Source organism: Podarcis melisellensis (assembly GCF_964234715.1).
Source record: "Podarcis melisellensis genome assembly, chromosome: 12".
NCBI classification, from domain to species: domain Eukaryota; kingdom Metazoa; phylum Chordata; class Lepidosauria; order Squamata; family Lacertidae; genus Podarcis; species Podarcis melisellensis.
The window spans coordinates 43,505,621-43,528,126 of record NC_138544.1 but is presented as its reverse complement, the minus strand read 5'-3'; the positions used below and the strand labels follow the sequence as shown (position 1 = coordinate 43,528,126).

Here is a 22,506-nt window from a genome sequence, read left to right as displayed (position 1 = left end):
GTTTAGATCATAGATGTGTAGAGTTGGAAAGAGACCACAAGGGTCATCTAGTCCAGCCCTCTATAACTGAGCAATCCCAGAACTCCTTAATGAGAGAGGGAGAGGCTTATAAAGCTACATAGGTTACCATATATGCAAGGACAAAAGACCCTTCTGTATCAGCTATTAGACCAGCATCCTGCAGCCAACTGCGTTTTGGAAGTCCCTCCAGCAGAAACTGAGAACAAGAGCACTTCTTTTCTCTTGGAAGTTTCCAGCGACTGGTATTCAGAAGCAATAACGGCCTCCAGCTGGATGCAGAGCATAGGTTTCTTGGCTAGCAGCCACTGATACTAGTAGTTACCTGTTTCTTTGTTAAGCCGGGTAAGAAAGGGAGAGCCAGCTTACTTCATAGCTGGACTTGCTCAAAAGGTTTTACAACCTAATTCCTATGCTTATAGTTTTGCTGCCAAGGATGAGATTTTGAAAATGTTCAACCCACATAGTGGGGTGCCTGGAAGGATAAGCTGCAATTAATATAGCATTTCCAAGGCAGTTAGCTCAGTTGGTTGGAGTGTGGTGCTGATAATGCCACGGTCATGGGTTCAAGCCACCAAGGATGGGTTAATATTCCTGCATATTTCTAGATGATCTTCAGGGTCCCTTCCAACTTGACGATTAAACCCCATCCCCCAAAACACTTTTCACATGTATTTCTGATAGTCTCCCCAAGATCACTGAACTGTAGGAGTACCATACATAATTGAAAGTACGCCATGAGACCAGGAATGCACATCATCAATTTATATTTTAATGTGCAGTTTTATTTTCCTATTGCATCAGTTCTTCAATAAGACAAGCTATGTAAACTTTACTGAGATTGAGTTACTGCTTTATATTAAGTCAGAACATTGGTCTATCTAGCCCAGTACTGTTAGCAGTGACTGGCAGTGGCTCTCCAGGGTTTCAGGCAGGGGCCTTTCCTAGTCCTAAAGGTAAAGGGATCCCTGACAATTAAGTCCAGTTGCGAACGACTCTGGGGTTGCGGCGCTTATCTCGCTTTACAGGCCGAGGGAGCCGGCGTTTGTCTGCTTCTGCAGAGTTTTGCTGGGTCATGCGGCCAGCATGACTAAGCTGCTTCTGGCGAAACCAGAGCAGTGCACGGAAACACAGTTTACCTTCTTGCCATTTATCTACTTGCACTGTGTGCTTTCAAACTTCCAGGTTGGCAGAAGCTAGGACCGAACAACGGGAGCTCACCCCATTGTGGGGATTCAAGCCGCCGATCTTTCAATAGGCAAGCTCAAGCGGCACAGTGGTTTAATCCACAGTGCCACCCATCCCTTTCCTAGTCCTACCTGGGTACAAACAGAACCTTCTGCATGCAATGCATATTATGAATTATTTATTAATTCCCCCACCTTTTTGCCTGACGGGGTTCAAGGGGACTTACGTGTAAAAATGAGAACTGCTAAAAACAGAAAAAAACTGATTTATAACAATTAAAACTATATACATACATAAAATCTGTTAATATAGATACATATGGATACATATATGAAACCATACAAATAATTACAATAAGAGCACAGCACCAGCCCTTTCATTAAAAGCAACAGGTTTCCAAAAGCTTGTTGGAACAAAAAAGTCTTCACCTGCCTGAAGAAGGACAATAAGTAGGAGGCCAGTCTAGCTTCTCTAGGGAGGGCATTCCAAAATCTGGGAGCAGCCGCCAAGAAGGCATCTCCTGAGACCCCACCAGGCTTGCATGTGATATGCATATGCTATGCCACTGAGGTATGGTCTTTCCTGGATTTGGAAGCAAATGCATTACAATAGAATTTCCTGGATGTTCTTTATACAAATTCAGCAATTCGGATTGTGCAATTACTGTGCTCCTTTTCATAAAGCTTGGCCTTGGGAGTAGGCTGTTGGCAGAATTCTGTAAGGCATTTGAGATTGCAAACTACATCATTTGCCACTAAGTGCTGCTTGTTTATAGTTTTGCAAGAACCCTGGTGTTCCTCAACCCTGTCACAACTTTCCCCCACTTGATATTTAATGTTTCATCAAGTTAGCTTTTTACTTGCACAGAAAATACACTTGAGAGTTGACCTGCTTGTTTATAAATGAGCCTACAGGTTTTTTTACTCTATGGGATTTATCAGTGCTTTTTTTCTCTAAAAAATTCTTTAGGGGTACTCAAGAAAATCACCGGGAAAGGAAATGAAGCCAACATCGGAGGTGGTAACAACGAAACTGACCAATCACCGTGCTACAGTCCAACTCCTACTTCACATATTAAATGTTCGCTTCTGTCTGAGACTCAGGAAACACCGTGACTGGAAATGAGGCCGCCATTGGGGTTAGCAACGGAACTGACAATTCACCATGCTTTTCAACAGAACTGACAATTCACAGTGCTAGAGAAGAATCTATTTTTTTAAAAAAAAATTAGTTTCATCTCCCGTTAGATTAACAAAATGTTTAGGGGTATGTGTACCCCTGTGCCCCCAGAAAAAAAGCACTGGGATTTACTAATCACATTGGTAGCCGTAACTTCCCTGTTATTGTACCATGTAAGATATGCATTTCGTATGAGAACTCTGCACAAACTCAGAATCACTTTTATTTACTGTACACATTTTTATATCATGTATTTTTATTTCATGTATCTCTTCTTTGTTATTGTAAATGTTTTCACTGGCTTATACTTTGATGATAATAATATTAATAAACTATGGTAAGGTGGAAAAACTGCACATTTTATGATACCTGGCTGCATGAGATGCTAGTTTTACTTGACTTAGGTTTGCTATAGCAAACATGACACAATTTCTAGAGAGGTATCCTTATCTGTTGCAACAAAAGCAAGGAGCTTTGTGGCACCTTAAAGTCAAACAAATTTATTATGGTATACTGTATATGGTTTCATAGACTACAGCACATTTAATCAGATGTGTGAAGTATTATCCTGTCAAAATACTCTCCTCAGTTATTAAAGACACCCTACATTAGATAAAAATAATTTATCTTCACTATTATCAGAACTTTATATTTGGCTGAGTAGTGAAAGACATGAGGATTCTCATTCTGCAGTCTGCCAACTTTAAATTGCAAAGGATCGGGTGCCCTCTAGGTGGCTGCTGCTGCTTTTTCAGAATCAAGACGGTGAGGCTTGGAAGTATAACTGGAACCTATTCAGTGCTTACTTATTTTGCATGGGATTGCAAAATTAAAATGTTACAGCAGCCTTATCTTCATGAAAAGGGATAAAGCTGGCCTGGATGTATAGTCTACTAAAATCAATGTTGTTGTTGTTTAGTCGTTTAGTTGTGTCCTACTCTTCGTGACCCCATGGACCAGAGCACGCCAGGCACTCCTGTGTTCCACTGCCTTCCACAGTTGGTCAGACTCATGTTGGTAGCTTTGAGAACACTGTCCCACCATCTCGTCCTCTGTCGTCCCCTTCTCCTTGTGCCCTCAATCTTTCACAACACCAGGGTCTTTTCCAGGGAGTCTTCTCTTCTCATGAGGTGGCCAAGGTTAAATTTATGTTAAATCGTCAATCCCAAATTTCACTAATGGTTGAAATTTCATTTCAAACCAATCAACTTGTATACCAACTTCTAACAACAAAAACACAGGTTTTGCTGAGTTTTCAGAGGGGATTCCACAGCTGAGGATAAGCAGACCAGTGACAATCCAGTTCCACCCACCACAGGTTCATTGTAGTGGATACCTCAAAACACACACACACACACACACAAACGAGGGAGGACCTGGAATTTGGGGGAAATGACTCAGCCCCAGCAAAACCTGTTCTGCGGTATTCCACAACACAGATTGCCTATTGGTCATTGTAGAAACAGAATGCTGGAGGAAATGGGGTTTGGCTTGATCTAGCAGGGCTCATGTATGTATGAAACAATAGTGATTGCACTTGAGCATATGCAAAGCACATCACTTTTCACCATACTGCACAATCAAAGCCCAGGCTTCTCACCAGGCGTTAAGATACTGGATTTCTATGAAGTCTTGGGCCCCAATACTTTCAGCTGATACATCACTCGCACACAGAGATGCCTGTTTCTATTTCTGTGCGATTTCGTGTGTTTGCTTTTGTTTTTACAATCAAACGGTATATACATAATTTTAAAAATACATTTTTTCTCTTTCACCATACCCCATCTTGCATTTGCTGACTTGAGGACTAGCGACAATATAGAAACGCCTACTTTGCTAAAACGTTCCCTTTCCCGCGGGGCCACTATTTTATTTTTGCACGTTCTAACTCGTTCCACGCCCGCCCCGGCGAAAGAGCACGTAATCACGCACGGCCAAATTAGGAAGCGCGCGCATACAAAGAAGAGAGCGGCGCACGCGCAGCCCAACCTCTCTCTTTCGTCTGCGGTAAAGGAAGCCGCGTTATTTATTTCTTGGAGGGGACGGAAGTGGCGAGGAAGCTTGGCCTTCCGCGCTTCCCGTAGTCCGGGCGATACCAACTGCCTCCGCGATTCCGAGGGAGAGGAGTGAAAAGGGGGAAAGACGAAGGCGCGCTTATGAACGGCCTGCCTCCGGGGGCCGAACACGACACCTTGATGGGGGGAGCCTGACGCGCCGAGAAGCCGGGAGAAGCGGCCTTGGCGCGCGCCTCGGAGGCGGCCGCGGGAAAAGGGTGAGGTGAATGGGCGCGCCCTCCCCTCCCACAACCTGCCCGCGCTGAGCTACTGGGAAGCCAGTGGGCGGGGCTCAACGGGCAGCCGTGGCGGCTGGGTAATGGCAGCCCTGTGAGGAGGATCCCGGGGAGCGGAGGGGCAGGAGCCGCAGCCTGCGCAGGAGACGCGCCGTGTGGGGAGGGGGCGGGGAGGCGACACTGACCCAGGCCTCTCCTGTTGCCAGGTAACGGGGGGGGGGGAGCGGGGCCGCCCTCTCTCTCCGCTTCTCTTTCCTCCGCCTCCCCCCACCCCCTCGCCTATTTCCCTTGTGGGTCAGGCGCCCCTTATGTTCTGCCTCGTCCCCGGCTTGCTTCTTCCTTTCGGCCCTCTTCCCCCCATGTCTAGAGAACGGGCCATAGGATCTCCCTGCCGGTATGTGTCCCGCTGCTGCGACCCGTCCCCGTTTGCTGCCCTTTACCCTGAGCCCCGACCTCATGGATGTTTGCGGGCGTGTTCAGAAACTCCGGGTCGGATCCAGACTTGTGCAAAGCTCTTTGCATTGCTTTCTATGGGGCTTAAGCCCCTTGGCTCGTTCAGGGCTCGTTTCCTGGGAGCAAGATTGAAGTCATCAGGGTTTACCTCTGAGTAGACACGGTTAAGGGTTGCGATGCTAGTTTTGGATCATAACCTTACCTGTGGCATCGAAGAACACCTGAATAAGACTGTGCTCAAGCAAGCACTACGAGGGTACAATCGCAGGCCTTTTGTTCCCATTTTGGAAATGGCAAGTCAGTCACAAACAAAGAAGTGTGTAGATGAATGGCAAAATGCAGGGAGGGTTAATGTTGTTTTAGTTCAGTGTTTCCGGTTTTGCTTTGCATGAGTAATACTGCTGGATTTTTAAACCAGGTACTGAGAATGAAGGTGATGGTTCTAAGAATTCTGATAATGAAAAATCCGGCTTGCATGCAGTAAATTGAAAATTTATGTATCACCTTTTTCCATTATCGCCTCAGCAAAACAAAACAGTTTTATTAAATCCACTGGGAGTTTGGGCATCCAAAATGTGTCCTTTGATATGCCACCAACTGTCTGGCCCATAAAGTTAAATTTATCTGCAACAGTTTTGAAGAACTACCTCTAAGAAAGCCATAGCCTTAAAAACAACTTCTCCAGAAAAAAAGTATCATTGACAATACACTCTCCTGGCATTTATCCTATCAGAAAAAAATCCTCCTACACAAGAGTATGAAAGATATTAGCAATGAACATCATATTCCTGTTGTGGTTTACATTGCAAATAAGGAGCTAGGTAGTTGACACTGCCTTGACAGAAGTCAATAGTGAGCCTTCTTTCATTGCTTCCTGCTCTCTCCAGACCTCTCTCAAATGATCTGTGAGAGATGAATTAAAATAGTCAGTGTTGGACTGCATGTTGGTGAATGCAAGAATTATATCTCTTGCACTTCTTCTAGTTTAGAATTAACTGAATTATAATTACAGCATTATAAAATACAAACATCATGCTGTGTCATGCAGTAAACCAGGGATACATCTTATGCACATTTAACTTGCATGCAATCAGCTTTACATACTTGGCAAAAAAAAAAAAAAATAAGTTAAAAATTGGAAAGCGAACAGGCTTCCAGGGGGATTTTTTTTGTTTTTGCAAATCCACTTGTCGTTAAACCCGCTGTGCTTTGACTATACGTGATTTTGGCTTTATACACTATCACCAGAATTTAACCACCACATAAGTTGAGAGTCACCTATATATATGTATCTCATTCCATTTTAGCATATAAACCTTTTCCTTTTTTGGTGTAATCATATGTTTTGTATGTTTTATAAATCCATTCACACACCGCCAAATTCACCATTCACTTAATGTATCCTATCAAGATGACTTCAGCAGTGGACCTGGCAGACTACCTACCAGGAAGGATTTTTTCTTTAGCAGGTATCAATTTCCCAAGGTTCAGACAAAGTTAAGATGTGGAGAGGTGTAATGTGCATACCTCAGCAATGAAGTACTACCACAATGTCATTGTATTCTGTAGAATCTTAGGACCACTTCACACTTGATAGGGACTCAAAAACCTTCTCCATGGTGGCGCTCCTATTTTTGAAGTGCTCATGAGAAATGGCTGGCACCAACTCTTATTTGCTTTTACACAGGGCATTTGTTCTAAGACTCGGCCATTTGTTATTGATGGCTACTCCTGTGCTGGGTAGTTGTTTAAATTTATTAACTGACCCATTTATGCTATTATTGAATATTTTTTGTAGTTATCTTTTATTATTTTATCCCTGAGCTCACTTGCTAATGAGGGGTGAGCTAAAACAAGCTTAGATTGACTGAAACAAAATTCATGCCCACATTTCCCTTAATGCACAGTTGTTATCTCCATTAGGGAAAATGTCATTAAGACATCTGATATGGTGTTAGTCATGGGTTTGTTGTTTTTGTTTTTAAAAAAGGACTGGACAGAAATTCATGAAAGATAGAGCCATGAACTGCTATTAGCCATAATAGAGATAATGAAAATTATGTATTTAAAGCTGGTATACTTTTGAATATCAGGTGATGGGGCAGCCAACATGGGAAAACACTTATCACTATCATGCTGTACATGGGAGTTATGGGGAAGAATCTAGCAGGCCTCCAGACGCTTGTCAGATAAGTTCAGTCCTTGAGGATATCGTTTTCATATATTGTGTCTATCTTCCCCCAAGTTTTGTAGACTTAAGGATTAAGCAATTTTAGTTCCAACTCATCTTAAGACATCTTTTAGATTTATCAAGAAAGACCAGTCTGAACTTCTTGTGTGTGAAGTATGCCTGGATAAGATAGGTATGCAGGTGGAAGTTGGTGTTAACAGAATTGCCTGAAGGTAAAATGTTGTAATTGATTCATAAAGAAGATACTATAGGAAATTGTAACTCTATAAATTATGCACCTTAAAGAGCTGTGTTAGGTTTGTTCACATAAACAGTTTTTTACTTATTGACATACCACCCATAGTAAATTAACCAATTTCCATCTTTCCGAAAAGTAATAGCAATTGATTCACCACTGTGAGAACTGTCAACGGTTTTATTCTGCTTCTGTTTCTATACTATTTCCGAGTGTTTGCCCTTGTTTTCCATTGTTTCTTCTCTTCTTTCATTTTATTCTGGAGATAGTTATTGATACATCTTTGCTATGAGTAAGGAAGCATACAGTGTGCTGTGTTTTAAAATGGTGATTTCACTTATTTCTACAGTATGGCAAAAATGCGCTTTTAGAAATAGTCAGCATTATCAGCTAAATTTGGGCTCATTGGTCTGCTCAGATAACTTGAAGTAATGTTGGTATTGCTGTTATGAGTGAACAAATACAAACATATTGAGGAATATTGAATATTCCACACAACTTGGAAATTGCTAGGAGTCTAGGTGTAAATAGTCATTTTCATATGTTATACAAATAAAACCACTTAACTCAAATTTTAATAATGACAGTATTTTTAGTGTGACAGATGCACCTTTTTGGAGTGCTAAGTTCTCTGAAATGACTCTTGCTATCAAAAAACCAAAGTGCTATGTCAAGTCTAGATACTTTCAGCTGCTTCACAACTTTTCTGTGGACCTGAATGGATTTTGTGAACTAGAGTTTGAGAATCTCTGCTCTAGCCCTCAGTGAGCCCAGGGTTAGTACAGTTATTAACTGCAGTTTAGAGATCGGGATATGGGTATATCTGCCCCCCCACCCTCTCTTCTGGTGGATATCCTTGCCTTGCCGTAACCACACTTAGAAGTCAGGTTGGTGCCAATGTTGACTGTGGATTATTTCAAATTGTGGTTCTGATTCTGTTTTGGAAGCAGACTGTTATTAGCAGTAAGCAGCAAACTATGGTTACTAGTGACCAGGAAGTGGCGGAGGGAGTCTGCTTGCATGAGAAGGAGGAGGGGTTGTATAAGCCCGTAGTAGGTTCCTGATGGCAGAAGAACTGATGTGTTGACCTGAACCAGTTTGCTTTGTAGAGAGTCTTGGATTCAGTGCTTGGTTAAGTGTACATTTCAGTATGGTTTATGTTTAAATTCAGATTTAATTTTAAATCTATATAGCATAAAATGCACAGACACACATCAGATCTTATATATATACAGTATAAGTAAACGATCTCTTTGGGACATTAATACGGGACAGTGATTGTCCCAAGATCACCCAGTGATCCATGACTGAGTGGGGATTTGAACCTTGGTCTGTTCAGTCCTCCTCCAATGCACTTAACTGTTCTGCTACACTGACTCATTTAAAAGTAATTTTCTACAATTGAAGTGCAAGCTATTGAAGTGCAACTCAAGTTTTCTGTTTGTTTGCTACTTAATTGCAGCAGCATCGGCCTCCCTATTCATTCATTGTTACGGGATTCCATTTGCTATTGCAAGAAACACCTAAAAGGAAACAGTTTGGCTACTTTTTCTCGGCTCTGTGCTACTCTGTGTACTTTTCCTAGAAACCTCTCTAGGTCTGATGCATGTAATTGACCCCGATCTACTCAGGCTCTTTCTGGGAATCACGCTGTTTGTTCTGTGATTCATTCTTGCGCGCATTATTTGTAGTATACATGGCAACAGTGAGGACCACGGAATATTGCACTTTGCTAGAGAAGTACCACAGAGCAACATTTCTGTAGCAAAGATTTCTAAGAGTACCAGCAGAAATCAGCCTGGGTAATAGAGCAGGTCGGTTGGGGAAGCTTTTAATGTTTGATGTTTTGTGTTTTTAGTATTCTGTTGGGAGCCGGCCAGAATGGCTGGTGCAACCCAGTCAGATGGGCGGCATACAAATAATACAATCATCTACACCCTCCTCCTCCTCCTCCTCTAACCAATTATAAGGTTTAAAACAAAAGAGTTAAGCAATACAGTAATATTTTGTGGCTAACATTAGTTTGAAACTAATCATCTGGATTTTTCTCTTTTTTGCAGATCAATACTAACGCCCCACAATGTCCTTGAAACCACGAGTAGTAGATTTTGATGAAACATGGAACAAGCTGCTTACAACAATTAAAGCTGTTGTTATGTTGGATTATGTGGAAAGATCAACATGGAATGACCGCTTTTCGTATCCTTTTAATAGAAGCTGGCCTCTGATTGCATGTGATTGTGTGTCTTGCAGATATTCGTTTGGCGTAACCTTGCATAAATGCCAGCTGGAATAAAATGTCTTCTATGACCCCCATTTTTTACTACTTCTGAGAAAATGAGGACCTCATTGTAAAAAAAGTTGTCAGAAATGTTGTATACAGTGAAATGGGGAAAATCTGAATCGATCACTTCCTAAGAACTGTTGCTATGGATGAATGATAATGATTGTCTAATTACATTGAGTTTAGTACATGATTTTTTGGTATCTATTCTGAATGCAAGATGTGGCTTTTTTATTCACTTAGAGCAGACAAATTGACATCCCTAATAAATATGCCAACAGTCCGACTGGCACAAGTAGCCTCATCTGAACTATTGTTTAGCTTTACTGCAGTTGGGTTAGATTTCTAACTGTTGCTTTGATTGACTATGACAGTGGATAGCTTGATGCTTGGTTTGCTCTGGAAGAAAGGATAGCCATCCTTTGTATTATTGGTAACACTGACTGCCTTTTTCCAGAGAATCATTCAACAAAAGGCTTTTTTGAAGGATTGTCAGTGTATTTGCAATTAATTATTTGTATAAGCTGGATGCAACCCATCTATATATGCAAATAGTGAACGTTTACGTTTGCAAGATAAGACACATGCTACTGAAGGAACTAGTAAAACCTCAAGCCAGATGGAATCTGTCAGTAGCTATTTCCTTTATGACTCAGTAGCAGAGCGACTGTTCTCATCAGCATATACAAAGCTGGACACTTGGTCTATCTGTATAGTCTGCACTGACTGGCAGTCGCTCTCCAGGGTTTCAGACAGGATTCTTTCCTAGCCCTTACCTGGAAATGCCAGGAATCGAAGCTATATTTTGCTGGATGCATGACCAGTTATCTTTTGGAATATGTAGTATAGGGGATGGAAACAACCTGCTTTTCTTACAGAAACAACCTGCCTACCTATGATGTTGATATTGCATCCCAGTAAACTTAGTACATCATGATGCATTAGTAGAGGGGAATCTATTGTATCTTACAGATGGGTGCAAACAAGTTGTCCTATGTAGGCAGTTGCTGTTCCTTTGCTCATATGATGCCCAAATGTGTTGATGTTCACAGCAGGTTTTAATTCAGTTTTTCGACAGTGCGTACCTTCCTTGAGACTGAAAGCAGAGTAAATATGCTCAGGATACTGTGCTCCAGTATAATACCAAGTCCTCTTGTAAAGAGCAATGGAGATCACATGCTACTTTTATTTAAAGCATTGACTCACTTTCAGCTACCTTTTGACCTTCAGATCTGTTCAGCCTGAACCCCTGCAGGAACAAGATATTTCTGGCACTGTGCTTCCCTCACAGCATAACTTAAGCATGTTACTAGAAGTAATTTACTATTTTATAACTTCATTCTAGAAAGTTAGTTTTGCTTTTTAAAGTAAAAGTCATTTCCAAGTTTCCATTGAATAGTTTAGGCTGGTAGAAACAGATTTTTGATGTGGGAGGGCGCCTTTTAACACAATTCTGTCATTCTGTCTTTACTCCATTTTTCACCCTAGTAAATGACTCCTGTTTCTTTATGCCCCTGCTCTCATTTCTTGGCATTGGTTGTTCTTGAAATTGGTGGATAGGCTTTCAACAAGATCTTATTGCAGCATTTGCAATGTGTTACCATAATACCAGTGGATACCAAAATACCACTTCTGTCCCCTGGAAACCTGTTTGTTGCTTCAGGAAGGTAGACCCCAGTAATCCATAAACTGCAGTATAGTTCTGGTTCTAAACACAGAAAACTAAATATAGGAAGAAGAACAAATTATGGAGGTTTTCTGCTTTTTGAGGGTGCCCCCACTGCCTGCTACAGGAGTGTCCTCGCCAGGATGCTAAGCAAGGTGTGAAGGGAACTGAAACAGAATTTGGGTTAAGAGAATCAGACTTTGCAGCACCAAGCAAGGCAAATACAACAGGACCCAAAATTCAGCTGAGACCTTATCTCATCAAGCAGGTTGGATAGCCTCTAGAACTCTACCCATCAAATGAAAATGCTGGGTATTAAAGGACTCAGGTGCTGTTTAATGATGATGATAGCTTCTACCTTTTAAAACAGAAAATTGCTTTGGGTAGTGGGTAGACCAATTCAGATGTTTCACCCAAAGGTCAGCTGCCATTTCAAGACCTGAGGTCTAGTCACTTTTTCTTCTCCCTTTGGAAAGTTCCCACTGAAATTCTACATATTGCAGATTCTGGGGCCATGAGACAAGCTTCTGATCATTATTGGAAAAGTTGCTATCATAGGGGCTTGATCACACAGAAATCTATGAGTTTAGTGAATCTTAATGCAGAAAAGCTTAGGAATTGAAGAAGGGCTTCCACTTGGTTCAAAGTCCAGTTCACAATTTGTTGCTTATCTTTGTATTTTTCAGAATAACATGGTTAGGGCAACTGCTTATTATTTGCTACAATGAGTCAGTCCTTATGAAAACTACTAGGTATGTAATGAACTCCCCAGACTTTAAAGGTTTCTCATAAATGTAACAGCAGCAACATTTTCTGGTATTCAGAAATAAAAAGCTGGCTTCATAGATTCCTTCTAGAGGCAGGATTTTATTTTATAAAGAATTCTTTTTGTTTCATCCTTTATTTCGTGCTTCTAGTCTACTCAGTTGCTTTAGAAAAGACCAAGAGTATAATAGTTCTTTTTCCACATAGATGCATCAGCTATGGATCAGATCCTTCTGGAAAAACCTTGCTTGTTTCAATGCTTTGTGTTTTGGATGGCTTATGGAGGAAACAAATTTGACAGTGTGTTTTTTATAATGAGCAATGATAATGTGGTGCCATTATCATATTTTTGGCTAGATATCTTACTTTTCTCTTCTGTCTTCCAGGAAAGCTTTAATAGAGGTGGGGTATGGGGGGGGGGAGGCTTATTTTAGGAACTATGTAGCCTGTTATTACAGACAAATTAGACTGCAAGACATTTTTCTGGAGGAGATATTATTTCACATATGGCCAACTGTTACGTTGTTAGTGTTGAGTATTCAAAGGAAGCAGACCATTATGAAGAACATCCTCTCGGAAGCCAAAGTTTACAAGAAGAACATGCTGAAGCTTCTACTAGTATGAAGTGGTGTATTGTTAAAAATCTGTAGGTAACTTTGCTCTTGTTGTGAGGAACTGCTTCCTGCTCTAGACTTGGAGAAATAACACTGTTCTCAAAAAAGGATTGTTTGAAAGATACCGTTTCTTTACAGGTTATGCTACACTGTAAATACAGGCCAGGGCAAAAGGCCCATGCATGGCATTCTGGTGATTTTCAGACCCTACATTCCCACTTGTGGTGCTTTTTCTATAGGCTGGGAAGGCCTCTCCTGAACAACCTTCTCTGCAGTACATGGAACTGCAACTGAAAGAGAAAGCCAGCAACTTTTCCATGTGCAAGTCTTGAAACCAAGCCACATTGTTCATTTGTTTTTAAGATCTTGTTAAAAGTTTGGGTTAAGAGAATTTGAAAATATGTTTCATCCTTGACTTTAAACCCAGGGACATTTACGCTTTGTGTGTGGCCTATCCTGAACCACTGGGGGAGAGACTTTATATGGAAACAAAGAATTTTTTGGAAAATCATGTACGCCATTTGCACAAGGTAACTATAAAGTGTACAAGACGTGAGTCTTCTCACTGTATGAGGATTTCATGACTGTGAATACAAGCTGTTTCACTATTTGTTAAGGATTACAGTCATTTTTTAATTTGTAAAATATTTTGTGAATTACAACCTGGGAGTAGGGCTAGCCGATACAGTGGTACCCCATTTTGAGTCCGGGATCTGTTCTGGAGCCCCGGATGCTCGATGAAAGGGACGCTTGACAAAGCGCAGCTTTGCGCATGTGCGTGAGCAATTTTGCACTTCTGCGTGTGCACAAGCGACAAACCCAGAAGTAACCCGTTCCGGTATTTCTGGGTTTGCTGCAGACGTTCCACAAAATAGACGCTAAACAGGCCGGACTCACTACGAGGTACTGCTGTATATCAATATATAGTCCAAAACCGGTATATCAATATATAGTCCAAAACCCTATTGTGATACTGGTTTTATAATTTTTGACCTGGCAATATATTATGCATCATTATTTGTGTGTGTATGTGTATTCACGCTGTGCAGAAATCGCAATGTAGGAAAAACCGTGAAGCCAGACGTTCCCTCAACATAGCTCCATTGTTATGTCAGACATTGTGATATATCAGTATATCACAACGTTTAGCTGGTGATATAGCATGAAGTTGAAAACCAAATATCACCCAGCCCTACTGTTTGTGTCTACGTAGTTCCATCCTTATTTCAGACATCATTATATATTGGTATATCACAATGTTTAGCTGGTGATATATTGCAGTGTTGACAACCAGATATTGCCCAACCCTACCTGAGAGTAGCGTGTAAATATGTATGGTATTTCCCGCAAAAAAATTTGAAACAGTGCAGATATGAGAATGTATTATAGAATTTTGTTCTTCAGCATTTCTGACATTGTTACTACAGTACAAATTGTGGAATTGATCTTTTTCCCTTATGCTTTTTTTTTGTAGAGAGTCATGGACTCTGAAGAACAAGTACTGGTAATGTATCATAGATACTGGGATGAATACAGTAAAGGGGCAGACTATATGGACTGTTTATACAGGTAAATTTTGGAGAAAACATGTTAAAAGTGTAATTGATGCAAAAAAAAATTATAGAAGAAAGCTGAAGCTGTTGGGAGATGGACACAGTCACAATTTGATTTCAAAACTATGTTTAGGACAGGATTATGAAGTGCTTCCAGCATTATTTTATTTATGTAGGTTACAACATGTAGATGCTTCTCTTATTTACAAAACTCAGATTAATAAAAATATGACAACTAAAAAGATATTCTGTATGAAATATATTCTTTGCTGTGTGCATATATGCAGAAACGTGGAGTTTTATAAAGGTTTGTTTAGCTATTAAATGACAGTTTAGATCAGCAGATGCGCAGGAAGAATGTGAGCAATTCTTGCAATCATTCCATGCCTTTCCAGAGAAAGCCTCACTATCCTGTGGATCCAGCAACCATAGATTTAGGATAAATATTTTTGGATAGTTTGTTGAATGCCTGTAGGATGGACACCAAGTGACCTCATTTAACTAATTCATTTAAAGTAACGTAACAGTGGAATGGGAAAAGAGTTAACTGTGCCCCTTTGAGGAAGAACTATAAAAAGTGAGAGTGATAGTGAGATGTGTCTTTTTTTCCTGACCTAGATTTGCTTCAGAAAACATCTGAAAACACTCACAATATGTTTTGTTTTCATAGATACCTCAATACACAGTTTATTAAGAAGAACAAATTGACTGAAGCTGATCTTCAGTATGGTTATGGAGGTGTGGATATGAGTGAACCATTGATGGAGATTGGAGAGGTAGGCAGTCTATGGATGTTATTCCAGAAAGTTAATAAGAAGTGCATTTAATTCTCTCTTCCTCACAATAACTTGCCATGGTCACCTTTGTTGAAAACCGTATAGCCCATTTTGTTGGATCAGTAAAATAAATGCCTCATTTATTGCCTTCGTAAGTCTTCACAGTGAGGCATTCAATGCTTTTATTGGTTTTTTAGCCAGCCTTAGTGAACAGACTATTGTTGTGTATTATTTACTTACTGAAATGAATATAGATTATACAGTATCTTGGTGGGATTGGTGGATACAGAAAGAGAAATGGGGCTCTGATGATAAAGAGCTGCAAAGAAAGAAGTACAAAATGCACAACACTCAATAATTTACAGTAGTGCCTTTAATATGAAGCTGACAAGAATAAGGCCTTGGTGAGGCATTGTTTTATTAGGTTGTTTCATTAGAAGTGATGCTTGGGGTGGCATATACTTAAACCCTACATACATACTTTTCTCAAAGAGGAAAGTCTGATCTCTGAATGACACTCATCTCTGGACCCTGTTAATTGATCCCTGGAATTGACGAAGTTTTTGCATTTCTGATGGAATAAAAGAAAGCCCAGATATAAGGAGGATTGTATTAGGGCTGTTTCACATGTAAAAAATAATAGTGGGTTGTATCCAAGCCAACAGTGCAGTCCTATACATGTCTACTTAGAAGTAATCCTGATTGAGTGTAACAGAAGTTACGCCTAGGTCAGTGTTTATAGGATTGCAGCCTATGCCTGTAACCGAACTACACTGACCTGGGAGTAAGTCCCCCCTTGGGAGGAGTCATAGTTCATGTTCAGTTATCTGCTTTGCTGCCTTAAGGTGCTGTGTTAAATCCTCAGTATCTCTAGGTACGACTGGGAGAGATCGCTCTTTGAAACTTGGGAGAGCCACTGGCAGTTATATCAAACTAGACTCTATATAAGACACCTTCTTATAACACTGATTACTTCTGAGTAGACACGGCTAGTTCATTGTGCAATAAGTTAGTTATCTAGTCCCATTGATTTCAGTGGGAATTAACTTGCCCTGTTGATTTCAACTAATTTAAGCCCAGTTTGCCATTGGCTTAGCGTTACGTGCAAAACATGAATGAGTAAGCATCCAAGTGCATGGAGCAAAAATCATGGCCACTTTGATTCCCCCCACCCCTGTCCTACTGGTCTCACATTTCCCAGAGCTCAGCTTTTGTCTCCGAACCAACTAGTGGTTTGTCTCCCTCAGACAGACCACGAGTGGTAAGGCAAGAACAAACCATGGCTATTGAGCGTACACTCTGAGGCAGTTTTAGTGTTACTACTGTTGGTTTCTTTTGCCTTGCACACGTGCAGCAGGCCAAAGAGGACCACTTTTCCTTTCTGCGCATTCCAACAGTATTGTAAGGATTTTTCAAAAGATAAATGTAGACTGGCATTGAGTAGCCAAAGCTAATCTGAGGGGATGCTTGAGTTTGGTACTGGCTATTGTTGATCACAAGTTGGGAACCTGTGGCTTTCCAAATGTTATTGGACTTCAGCTCTCATCAGCCCCAGCCTGCAACACATATTTCCCAACCCTAGATTATGTTAATTTAATCTAATATTTTCTACATTTAAATACAATATTACCTTATTTTAATGCAATATTACCCTACTGAATCCATTAGGATTGAGTAGTTTTTAACTCTAAAAATAATCTAAAATAAACAAATGAATCATCTGTGCTTGACATGTTTCTGTTGTGCATTTTTTCATAACAGCTAGCACTTGATATGTGGAGGAGGTTAATGATCGAGCCTTTACAGGCTGTCCTCATTCGAATGCTCCTCCGTGAAATCAAAAAGTGAGTTAATCCTTTTGTTGTTGTTGTTGTTAATGCAAGTTGCCTGCTTTATATATGCTTACTTACTGTACTTACCCGAGAATTGTAATTGCTTGATTTAAGAACGTCACTATTCACTTCTTACTGTTGTTTCTTTAGATCGTAACTGGGTTTTTATATGTTGGCAACATATTCAGGGAAAGCAGAATCTTTTTTGAGACGTGAAATTGGCTCTAAAAGCAGGTAGTGTGTCCTAGCAAATAGAAGATGTTATTGGAGCCCTAAAGCCAGTGTTCATTTCTGCTACTTGCTGTGAAACCTTGATCTTGATCTAGTGATTTTGCAGTCTGGCCTAGAACATTTGAATCTATTGAATTACCAAACAAATGTTGTACTTTAAAGTTACTTCGAATTAGACGTTATGGAGTATTGTATAAATGTTTTTCTTAAAAAGAGGACTGACACTAGATCTAGAATTCTTTCTGAAATTCTGAATGTATTACAGAACTGAGCAGCAGTACAAGCTTCAGCTACTTCTGTCAGTCAGCCTTGTTCCAGGGTAAGGCTCTGATTGCCAGCAATGTAAAATATTGCATATTCTATAGCTTGTTAGCAAATGCATAGAAAAGCCAACCGAATCTAACCAACCAACCGTCTATATTTCACCATGCACTGAGGTTTCTTTGTGACCTCCTGTCCCAAAGCTGCTGTCAGGTGAAACAGAATTTGCCTTATGGCACCTTTACAGGAGTTGCGAAGAGCAGCCGCAATCCAAGGCACAATTAAGTGTGCTTCAGTCCTGCTGATCTTGCAGGTCTTCCGCATGCTTAACTGTGCCCTAGGTTATATTTGGTATCATTTGCAAAAATAAATGCATAGGGATGAAGTGCCCTATAGCTCTAAGCAACAGTTTCGGGCAGATAACAGTTAAATCAAGCTTGAATGTGCTCTTTAAAGCTCACATATGGAAGTAGCTTCTCTGAGCATACAAACAGAGGATTCCCATCTTCCTGGATGGGTGTTTCATAGAAACCAGTTCTTTTTGACAATTAAAAAAATAATTAAACTCCAGGGCCAAGTCATGACTCTTCTGTTAATTTTAAGAAGTGCAGGAGAGGAAAGAAAAATATATACTCCCAATAGGAGTTTGCTCCATGGAGCCGCTGTGAAACCTGCAGTGACCCAGTGCTCAGCAACTGAGGCAGAATTGTAAAGTTAGCAGTCCTGTGGCCACGATCCTGAGTACCACCAGATTTGTTCTGTGTGTACTGGCATTTGCATGATCAGTGTCTTCCACTAGGACATATCTTGCCCTTTTTATCCTGAATTTTAACTTCCTTTTCTTTTCATGTAAAGCTGTTCTTGATTGCTTCTTACTGTCCTGATCTAATATCTATAGAAGCTGCTATAGTTTGTACGGAGGACTCTTCAGGTTGGCCTCTGCCCGCCCCTAATGTTTTTTTCTCCTACCTAGCCTCTTGAATATTGTGCGGGTTATCAGTTTCTGTTTTGCAGATGTAAGTGTTGGTGTTTTAGTGGCCAGAAGGTTTTGTGTGTTTCGGTTTGCAAGTATTGAAGGCAGATATGTAGAAACGATATCATGTTTAAAAGATTGCAATAGAACTTTTGCATATTGGGCAGCTGTCACATGTACTGTAGTAGTTTTGTGTATTCACGTTCCCCCTTCATATACAGACAAGTGTCATATCTGATGAAGAAAAGGTTCTGATATTTACTTTCGTAGGCATGCTAGGCGGTTTGTGGTCATCTTAACTGACATGGTGAAAGGGGCGGGGTGAAATCTCTGGATAAGAACACCTGATACTTCTTTTAGTTAAGCTCAGCCACAGAAATTTCTTCAGCTGTTAATGCTGCAATCCTAACCACATATAACTGGAAGTAAACCCCACTGAAATCAACAGGGCTTGTTTCTGAGTAAGCATGGTTATGATTGTGCTGTAAGAAGTTTATATGTGGTAATCTTCACATTCACAATCAGTTCCAGACTTCCAGATATGGGTAACTTCATAGAACTGGGAGTTGACAGCCCAGATGCTTGGTTCAGTTTGAATTAGGGTTTCCTGAAGAACTGTCTGTAGATAGTTTTTTCCCCTTACATTTTTTATTATTCTTGATTTTGTTATTTATTATATTGTTCTTCAGCACACACAAAAGCCTCCCAGAATGGCATGCAATTATCAGTGAGATGACAGTTCCTCAAATATACAATCTAAGAGGCATGACACAAAAAGAAAAGGGGAGTGGGAATGACTTGGATATCCTGGAGCAATTCCCTGTGCCAGAACTTCATGTGACATAGGTTATATTTCATAAAATGTTAGAGTGGGGACAGACGCAAAGAGTCATCTAATCCAAGCCCCTGCAGTGCTGGAGTTTGATCCTAGGTAGTCACCAATTGGGACGCAGGTGGCGCTGTGGTCTAAACCATTGAGCCTAGGGCTTGCTGATTGGAAGGTCGGTGGTTCGAATCCCCGCGACTGGGTGAGCTCCAGTTCGGTACCAGCTCCTACCCACCTAGCAGTTCGAAAGCAAGTCAAAGTGCAAGTAGATAAATAGGTACCACTCCTGTGGGAAGGTAAATGGCGTTTCTGTATACTGCTCTGGTTTCGCCAGAAGCAGCTGGCCACATGACCTGGAAGCTGTACGCCGGCTCCCTCGGCCAATAAAGCGAGATGAGTGCACAACCCCAGAGTCATCCGTGACTGGACCTAATGGTCAGGGGTACCTTTATCTTTAGTCACCAATTAGAATTGTGTTTTGGGCTTGGTTCTATGGTACTTAGCACCTCCATGCGACAGTGAGGAAGACATTGTCGTGCAGGTTTGCGGCTTGAAATAACAGTGCATCTTACCAAGAGAAGAGGCAACCTGTCACGAGGAAGCACTCCATTTGCTCTTGTTAAGCCTAGTTGTTCTATGGCTCTTTCTGTGACAGTCTCATGCTTGCGTGTACTGTAATCAGGGAAAGATTAGCTCAGGCATAAGTGAGAGACCAAGGAACAAATCTGGAGAACAAAAGTTAAACCTAACTGATTATCTTCTTAGGTTATGATTCAGTTGGCCTCAAGTTCACTCCTGGACTCCTGGATGGGGAGGAAGTGGCATGCTGGCAAGAGTTGTCCCCTTTAGCACGACACCTTGCAGGGTTCTAAATTGTGCAAGGAATTCTTGGAGGGCTCCAGGAGGGGCTGCAAAGACATGCAGTGTGATGTGCAGAAAGGCGTAGAGCTTGCTACCACACCCCTGCTATCTGTTGCGTGATGATAATGAGCACCATAGAATACAGCTTGTGTCAAAGTGTAGCTGAAATGGTTTATACATTTGCCTGCCTCGAATGAAGCTTTTTCTGTTTTGAAACTACTATAGGGAAGCCTAAAGCAAGTCCCTCTCAGATTTTAAGACACTTTGGGATTTGCCATTTGCTCGGGTTTAATTTTTGTCCTTTAGAAGCCCACCACCTGCTTTTTTGCTGCCTGTTCAAGGAAGGTGGGAGGAAACTGAAGGTCTGCTACTTGTTGCTTCCAAGCCATTGGGTCAATTTTGTGTCTGTTTATTTTCACACTGTTCAGTCTCGAGGGTACCAGTTTTGGTGGCAACATTGCTTTCAAGTTTTAATCTGCTTGGCATAAATAAGAATGTGAGGTCAGTGTAAGGTGTCAGCTATTAAACATTGAAGCCATCCTTCCCCCCTCTTCCTGTTCGTAATATGTGGTGGAATGAAAACACATTTCTCTTGACTCTCTTCCTGCTGTTGTGCACTTTTGCCTGCATCATATAATGGTGTCAGAACTCCTTATCCTTAGCCTGCAATGTGGGATGTAGTTGGAATATTGTACAGTATACCTTGAACTTTCTTCTCTTTCTTGGTCTACCTTGCTCTCCTCCACTCTTCTCTCTCTCATGCTTTTGCCTCACCTTGAAAACATTTTAAAAGGAAAAAGTGGACTGCTGCTTGTTCAACCCACCATAGGTGAGCAAGCCAACCCAGCTGCAAGTCATCCTCACCTGTTTATCAGGTGTTAATGCTTATTGCTCTCTGGCTAGAAGGACTCTCAGAAGCCTCAATTGCATTGTAGTTTGCATAATAATCGGGGGACACAGGTGGCGCTGTGGGTTAAAGCCTCAGCGCCTAGGACTTGCCGATCGAAAGGTCGGCGGTTCGAATCCCTGCTGCGGGGTGCGCTCCCGCTGCTCGGTCCCAGCGCCTGCCAACCTAGCAGTTCGAAAGCACCTCCGGGTGCAAGTAGATAAATAGGGACCGCTTACCAGCGGGAAGGTAAACGGCGTTTCCGTGTGCAGCTCTGGCTCGCCAGAGCAGCGATGTCACGCTGGCCACGTGACCCGGAAGTGTCTCCGGACAGCGCTGGCCCCTGGCCTCTTAAGTGAGATGGGCGCACAACCCCAGAGTCTGTCAAGACTGGCCCGTACGGGCAGGGGTACCTTTACCTTTTACCTTGCATAATAAAAGAAACATTTCTCCTAATGTTTTTTCCCCCCTTATCCAAATCTTGTGTGCAAGTGAGGCAAGACTCTGCCTGCTACTGCTAGCAAGAAAGCCATGCTTTCTGGAAATCTTGAATAATGATAGTCAGGAGAAATTGAGGCTTCCCTTCTGTTCTCAGTAAGAAATAGCCCAGCTTCTGCCTCCCTGAGCTCTGGCAAATAAATCCAAAGGTGATCAAGAAGCACTTTATAAATTTAAAAAATTAAAATTAGGTGCCAAGTTCCATTTCAAATGAAATATGCTTGGGTAGTATTACAGAAATAGTATTTTAAGATATTATTACATTTTTTGTGGTGGTATTAAACAAGCATACAGTTTTTAAATAATTTTAAGGTAAACGCACTAACAAAGATTACCTGTATTTTGGTTTCGGCTATTTGCGTTGAGAGGTCTTAGTGCTGCAGAAGGGGTGGGAATGGGGAACGAGATCCAAAGACTTTGCCTGAGTACTGGGAAAGTACAAGCCTGCACTTTAAAATAGGTGTCAGTTTGCATTTCGCTTTTTCCACTAATGAAATGCAGTCAGTGAGGTTCCCTCCAGATGCTGCAGTCCAGCCACTCCCATCAGCCCCAGCCAGGGAGCTTTGAGGTTGTAGCCCCATAACATGTGCAGAGCCCCACACTGGCTACCCCTGCATTACATATGCGCTCCCCAAAGGGTTTGTGAATTGAACAGCACAGACAGCAGACTGCTTGGTCCTTGAAAAGGCTACCAACAGCCAGGCCTATTTGTCTTTCTGGTTTTGAAGTCTGGTCCATGTGTAAAATTGCATGCATTATGAGAGCTTCTTTTTTCCACCTTTCAGTGATCGCTGTGGAGAAGATCCAAATCAAAAAGTAATCCATGGGGTTATTAACTCCTTTGTTCATGTTGAACAGTATAAGAAGAAATTCCCTCTGAAGGTAAAAGATCCTTTCTTTCTTTTTTCTTTCGTTGTCTTGGCTTA

The 22,506-nt window shown here is 41.3% G+C and overlaps 1 protein-coding gene across 8 annotated transcripts in view; it reads left to right on the top strand.

Moving 5' to 3' along the window:
- Positions 1 to 22,506, top strand: part of CUL2 (cullin 2) — a 52,737-nt gene that overhangs the window by 876 nt on the left and 29,355 nt on the right. For 2 of the 8 annotated variants that reach the window (XM_081931690.1, XM_081931685.1), the window contains exons 1-8: positions 4,723 to 4,881; positions 9,615 to 9,753; positions 13,311 to 13,413; positions 14,358 to 14,452; positions 15,107 to 15,212; positions 16,974 to 17,056; positions 17,541 to 17,594; positions 22,366 to 22,462. In XM_081931690.1, coding sequence (XP_081787816.1) covers positions 9,635 to 9,753; positions 13,311 to 13,413; positions 14,358 to 14,452; positions 15,107 to 15,212; positions 16,974 to 17,056; positions 17,541 to 17,594; positions 22,366 to 22,462 — 657 coding nt within the window. In that variant the 5' untranslated portion in view covers positions 4,723 to 4,881; positions 9,615 to 9,634. Of the gene's footprint in view, positions 1 to 4,429; positions 4,663 to 4,722; positions 4,882 to 9,336; positions 9,357 to 9,614; positions 9,754 to 13,310; positions 13,414 to 14,357; positions 14,453 to 15,106; positions 15,213 to 16,973; positions 17,057 to 17,540; positions 17,595 to 22,365; positions 22,463 to 22,506 lie in introns of those variants that run through there. The other 6 variants (XM_081931692.1, XM_081931691.1, XM_081931686.1 and 3 more) reach the window with 5 other exon arrangements.